This window comes from Loxodonta africana, chromosome 7, assembly GCF_030014295.1.
Source record: "Loxodonta africana isolate mLoxAfr1 chromosome 7, mLoxAfr1.hap2, whole genome shotgun sequence".
NCBI lineage: Eukaryota > Metazoa > Chordata > Mammalia > Proboscidea > Elephantidae > Loxodonta > Loxodonta africana.
The window spans coordinates 33758251-33765264 of record NC_087348.1 but is presented as its reverse complement, the minus strand read 5'-3'; the positions used below and the strand labels follow the sequence as shown (position 1 = coordinate 33765264).

The 7014-nt window shown below is 38.9% G+C and overlaps 1 protein-coding gene across 1 annotated transcript; it reads right to left on the bottom strand.

Annotated features, from left to right (window-relative positions):
* Positions 1-4622: 4622 nt before the first annotated feature.
* Positions 4623-6659, bottom strand: LOC100673004 (olfactory receptor 4C11-like). Its single transcript, XM_010592281.3, has one exon. The coding sequence runs from the start codon at positions 6330-6332 to the stop codon at positions 5292-5294; it is 1041 nt and encodes a 346-aa protein (XP_010590583.2). The 5' UTR covers positions 6333-6659; the 3' UTR covers positions 4623-5291.
* Between the last annotated feature and the right edge of the window lie 355 nt (positions 6660-7014).

The following is a 7014-nucleotide window of genomic DNA, read 5'->3' as shown; positions in this document are numbered from 1 at the left end:
TAGAGTCTGGGGGATTAAAAGCTCGCAAGTGCTCCTCTAAGATACAACTCTGTTCATCTGGAACAAAAGAGAATGAAGGAAACCAAAGACTCAGAGATGAAACTAATCCACAGGACTAATAGCCCGAATGAACCATAGTTTCTTCTAACCTGAAACCAGAAGAACTAGATGGGCCCAGCTATGACTACTGACCATTCTGACCTGGGACACCATAGAAGGTCCCAGATAGAATGGGAGAAAAATGTAAAACAAAACACAGATTTCTGGAAAAAAAAAAAAAGTCACACCTACTGAACCAATAGAGACTAGACAAATGCCTGAGGCTCTGACCCTAAGATAGCCTTTAAATTGGCACTGAAGCCACTCCTGGAGGTCACTTTTCAGCCAAATAATAGATTGGCTTATAAAATAAACAATATCATCCATGAGTAATGTGTCACTTAAACAATCAACTGTATGAGACAAAATGGTCAACATTTACCCAAAAGCAAAGATGAGAATTCAAGGAGGGGAAGGGAAACTAGATCAATGGAAACAGAACACAGAATGGAAATAATGAGAATGCTGACAAGGGGTGAGAATTATAACCAAAGCCATGGAAAATCTGCATAAAACCTGTTAAATCAGAACCTAGTTTGCTGTGTAAACTTTCACCTAAAAAACAATAAAATACTAACAAAAAAACTCAAAATATTAATGAGACCATTTTCCTTTTTATGTAATAATACAGTAAAATTTGTGAAAGCTGGAACCTGTGTAAGGCAGCAATGTCAGAAAAAGAAAACTCAAATATTTTCCACCATGAGCTGAGCAAGATGGTGAAGTACTCTGGACAGTGGCTGAGGTGTTGAAGAGTCAGGGTGAGTTCAGAAGCAGGAGAGAGGAGGATCAGGGACTGCCCAGATGCTGGGAGATCCTACCTGCTAACAGCCAAAGCACTGGCTCATGGCAGCCATTTTGAGACAGGGCAAGACAACAACCCAATCAGGGAAAAAGGAACAGCAGCTAATCTGAGGAAGCTGTAGCCTGATTTTTTTTTTAACACAACTCTAATTGGCATGAGAGTTTGAAGTACACACAATTGGAAGGGGGTGAAGGGAAACCATGGTGCTGTGAGAGAGTGCTGCTGAATCTTGCTGAGGCCCAAGAAGGAAGGACACTAGGAACGGAAGGAACTGTAAGGGCAGCAAAGCAAGGAGCATACTTTAGACCAATAGGCAACACAGAGGGAAACAGCTGGCTCCCTGCACACAGTGGGAAACTTTGGGAGAGTCAGAATGCTTCTTGGAAGCAAAGATGCAAAGACTTCATCTCACATACTTTGAACATGTTATCAGGAGGAATTGGTCCTTGGAAAAGGACCTTAAGCAGAGGGCCATCAAAAAAAAAAAAGGAAGAGCCTCAAAGAGACGCATTGACAAAGAGGCTGCAACAATGGCCTTAAACCCAGCAATGATTGTGAGGATGGCACAGGACAGGGCAGTTTTTCCTTCTGTTTTGCAAGGAGTCACGATGAGTTGGAACCTACTACAAGGCATCTAACAACAACAATTGTTAATGATCGTGAATATCTTTTCATATGTTTGTTGACTGCTTGGATGTCCTCTTTAGTGAGTATTCTGTTCATGTCCTTTGCCCATTTCGTGATTGGGCTGTTTGTCTTTTTGTTGTTGAGTTGTTGCAGTTTTCTATAGAATTTAGAGATCAGGTCCTTATTGGATAAGTTGTTTCCAAAGAATTTTTCCCAGTCTGTAGATTATCTATTTCTTCTTTTAATAAAGTCTTTTTGTGAGCATAAGTTTTTAATTTTTATGAGGTCCCAATTTTCTATTTCATCTCCTGTTTGTGCATGTATTATGTTTGTTATCCTATATTTACAAAAGATTAGGTCGCATAGTTTTCTTCCAAGGATTTTATGGTTTTAGGTTTAATATTTAGTTCTTTGATTCATTTTGAGTTAATTTTTGTGTATGGTGTGTTCAATTTTTCTACAGGTGAGTATCCAGTTTTGCCAGCACCATTTATTAAAGAGACTGTTTCTGCCCCGCTGAATGGACTTTGACTCCTTGTCAAAAATCAGTTGTTCGTAGATGGATGGGTTTAATTCTGAGTTCTCAATTCTGTTCCAGTGGTCTATGTATCTATTGCTGAACAAATGCCAGCCTGTTTTGATTAGAGTGGCTGCATAGTATGTTTTGATATCGGGGAGTGTAAGGCCTCCTATTTTGTTCCTTTTCTTCAATATTGCTTTGACTATTCAGGGTTTCTTTCCTTTCCATATGAAGTCAGTCATTAGTTCTTCCATTTTAGTAAAGAATGTTGTCGAGGTTTGTATCAGGATTGTATTTTATCTCTACATTGCTTTAGGTACAATTGACATTTTCACTATATGGTCTTCCAGTCCATGAGCACAGGGTGCCCTTCCATTTTTCTAGGTCTCTTTTATTCTCTTTTGGCAATGTTTTATCATTTTCATTGGATAAGTCTTTTATGTCCCTGGTTAGGTTAATTCCTAGGTGTTTTATTGATTTAGGGCTAATGGTCTTGTTTTCTTGATGTCTTTTTTGGAGTAGTCTTTATTAGCATAGAGGAACCCAACTGATTTTTGTGTTTTACTCTTATAACTTGCAACATTGCTAAATTCTTCTACTAGTTCCCGCAGTTTTCTTGTGTAATCTTTAGGGCCTTCTATGAGACTAGTTTTTTTTTTTTTTGGTAATGGCACATGTGGCACCAAATGTGGATGTAGTAAGCAAAGCACAACCAAAGTAAAATATGAGTGAGCATACATGGATAAGTATAGTCTTAATGGTATACAGGTAGTTACACAGATGAGAACAGATAGAAATATCTATTAAAAAAAAAAAAAACCATTGCCGTAGAGTTGATTTCAACTCATAGTGACCCTATAGGACAGGGTAGAACTGCCCCATAGAGCTTCCAATGAGTTCCTGGTGGATTCAAACTGCCAACCTTTTGGTTAGCAGCCATAGCTCTTAACCACTACACCACCAGGGTTTCTGAAATATCTATAGGTACTTGTAAATACAAATATCTGGGTACAAGCATATAGATTCGTCCAAGACACAAATACGTATACTCCACAGGCATAATCGAACTCCTTCCATGATTGATTTTTGGGGTTTGAAAGCTAAGTACCATAGTTTCACGGGATAACTCAGTCAATTGTCATAACATGGTTCACAAAAATCATGATCTACACCCCAGCAAAGTGACTAGTGTCTAGAATTAAAAGCTTGAGAGCTGACCATTTAAGACACAATTACTTGTCTCTCCTGTCCAGAAGCAAAACAGCCAAGGGTAACCAAAACTCCAAGAAGGGACAAGTCTACATAAGCCACAATCTCATCTGTCCAGGTCCAAAGGACACGCTCTGCTCCCAGCACTGTTTTCTTGGTGGTATGAGGTCCCCCCTCTCTGCTTGTTTCCCTTTCCTTTTATCTCTCGTATATTAGATCAGGAATGTGACCTTAGTAAGGGTGTTACAATCCTACCCTAATCCTCTTTAACAAAAAATTACAGTCACAAAATGGAGGAAAACCACACAATACTGGGAATCAAGGCCTAACCAAGGAGACACATATTTTTTGGGGGGGGCACAATTCAATCCATGACATGTGATATATATGATAGTTGGTTGTTATATATGTATATATTTATATTTATAAAAATATCTGTATTTAATTATATAAATATTTACTTTCATAGGTAGATACATAGATCAAGATCATCCATATACTTATTTTGGTCATTGCTCGATATCTTTCTATCCAGGAAAGAATGTCTCTATAGGAAACCCAATTACTATATGAGACTTACTTGATAAAACTAGGTTATGGTCTCAAGAATCCATAGCCTGAAATATTCCTCTTCAAAAGGAAGTGTATCTACTGGACAGACAGGCCACTAATCAGTGAAACATTCCCTGCACCAGGTCTGTGTCTGATATCTAATGAAAAGTTTCAATTTCTTGATATATTTAGTTCTATATTTCCAAGCCAAAACAGACAAACAAAAAAAGCCCATTGCTGTTGAGTCAATTCCGACTTATAGCCAATCTATCAGACAGAGTAGAACTGCCCCATAGGGTTTCCAAGGAGCTGCTGGTGGGTTGAATAGCTGATCTTTTTTTTTTTTTTTGGTAATGGCATATGTGGCGCCAAATGTGCAGGTAGTAAGCAAAGCACAACCAAAGTAAAATATGAGTGAGCATACATGGATAAGTATAGTCACATTGGTACACAGGGAGTTACACAGTACCACCAGAGCTCATACACTTCCAAGCAGGGAGTCTCACCTCATTTCCATAGATATCTTCTCTCTTTGGATGAATTATTATAACATTGACCCTTTTTCTCTATATGTCAGTTGCTATCTTTTTTTATTATATATGATCTCATCCATGACATGTTCATTGTTACAATATAATCCTCACAATTTTATAAAATTGTTACCAATTTAATAACAAAAAGATGTGGGCAGTGTCCATTGACTAAAGTTTCAACAAAAAATGTACATAGAACTAAATTAAATGGATGAATAATGATTAATATGATGAACAAAAAAATTATATTAAAGTACACAGGAAAAATTATGGCTCAATGCAGTTAATATTTATTACAACTGGAATTGTCTTTATTTGAATATAAGTTCATGAGTTGCTCACTGTATGTGCTCAAGAGGGAAGTAAAAGGATGTTCTTTTTTTATTTTTTTAAGGATTTTACAAAAGGGAGTCAAGCACCAATAAGGGCTTAATTAGCTTATATGTATGCTCCTATGAGATTCTCATGGTGACCCTACCCTACTGACTGTTGAGCCAGAAAAGACCAGATTCAGTAGTGCCAAAACTTATTTGCCAACAAAATAAATCAGCCAGAAATAGGGACAAATTATCAAACTTGGGTGAAAACCATGGAGGAAAGAAGCTCAAACCAGAATGCACAAAAGAGTGAGGTGAAGCCATATACACAACACGATCTGGCTCACATACTGCAAGAGAACAAGGATTATAACCCCAGAGAACACAAGTGGGGAGTGGGCTTGTGCTGCCACAAATATTAACGTACTTGATGTTCTGTTACTTTATGTGACATTGGCTCAAAATAAATGGGTCTGTGCTGACTCTACCAATGTCCTCAGACATACTTCTGGGAGATAATGCTATTGCCTACATCAGGATAAGAATACTTTTTCTCCTCAATAAATCCAATTTTATTTAAATTGTGACAGAATTAACAAGTACAATCTTCTGTTCTTTGCCACCTCAAGTCATAGCTTGTCCCACCATAACTTTCTCATGGCATTTTTAATGTCTGCGTTCCTCAGAGTATAAATCAGAGGGTTGTGCAAGGGTGTCCCAATAGTGTAAAACACAGCCACCATCTTGTCCACTGGAAATGTGATTGGAGGGCGAGTGTATGTGAATATACACGGAAGAAAGAATAAGATGACAGCACTAATGTGGGAAGTGCAGGTAGAGAGGGCTTCCTTTCTTCCTTCTGTGCTCTTGTTACTCAGAGAGCATAAGATGAAAATATAGGAGATGATCAGGATTATGAAACTCACCATGCATATGGCCCCACTATTAAACACTATGAGTAGATTTATGACATAAGTATCCATGCAGACAAGTTTCAACAAAAGTTGTACATCACAGAAATAGTGGTCAATAACATTGGGGCCACAGAAGGGTAATTTCAAAACCAAGAAAATCTGTACTAATGAATGGATGCGAGATCCCACCCAAGCCAGATTCAAAAATTCATCACAGACACACTGGCTCATGATGGTTGTGTACCGCAGGGGTTTGCAAATGGCCACATAGCGATCAAAGGCCATGAGTATGAGCACGGAGATCTCCATGCACCCAAAAAAATGGGCAGCAAAAATCTGAGTCATGCACTCATTGTAGGAGATGACTTTCTTCTTAGATATAGCATCTATAATCAACCTGGGAGCTGTGGTTGTTGAGTAGCAGGCATCAGCAAAGGACAAGTAGAAAAGGAAGAAGTACGTGGGGCCCCCTAACATCTGACTGTATCTGATGGTCATAACAATAAATAAGTTCGCCAGCAGAGTTGCAAGGTGGAGAAACAAGAAGACCACAAACACTATTTTCTCCTTCACAACATCCTGTGTTAACCCAGACAGAATGAACTCAGTCACACTGCTGTTCAGCTCCATGGTTACAGTTGACGTGAAAGGATGCACTGAGAAATGGTTTCTCTGCAAAGAGAAGGGTGTAGGTGGTGATTTGGCAAGAGCAGCAGACTCGGAGTCTAAACTATAACTGTATAATTCTAATTCCATTCTAGTTCAGTGATAGAAATCTTGCCTTCAGAGTGGACCTGGTTGTTTCCCAGCTGAGGCACCACATGTGCAGCCACAAACCCATCTATCGATGGAGGCTTGCTTGTTTCAATGCTGCTGAATGGTCTCAGCTGAGCCTCCAGACTAAGATGGAGCAGAAGGGAAGGCCTGGCAAACTACTCCGGAATATCAGTGAATGAAAACCCTGTGGATCATTATAGTGCGATCCCATGTTGTACATGTGGTCACTGTAAGTCACAGATGACTTGATGGCAGCTAACAACGACATAATCAGTTGGGAATTTTTTTTTTTCTTTTTTATGCTGATGTCCATGCTTTAACCACAGGCATTGACTAAATGTTTTCCTTGTGGGTCTAAGACATTTTGGGGCGAGAAAATAAAAACCCACAGGCAATTTTGCTCTCTGACAAATTCTGAGAACTGCTTATTTTGCTTTATGACTTTGAACAAGTCACTTTGATACCCTGAAACTTTTTCTTCATATAAAACTTAGATTGTAGTAGAATCTTGGTCAGTGTATGTAAGAATCCTTTGGAGCCCCGCTGGTGTGGTTAAGAGCTCAGCTGCTAACCAAAAAATCGGCAGTTCAAATCCATCAGCTGCTCCTTGGAAATCCTATGGAATGATTCTGCTCTGTCCTACAGGTTCACTAGGAGTCAG

Excerpts from the sequence above, each read along its gene's own strand:
- LOC100673004 (XM_010592281.3), bottom strand. The coding sequence starts at position 6,332 with ATGGAATTAGAATTATACAGTTATAGTTTAGACTCCGAGTCTGCTGCT.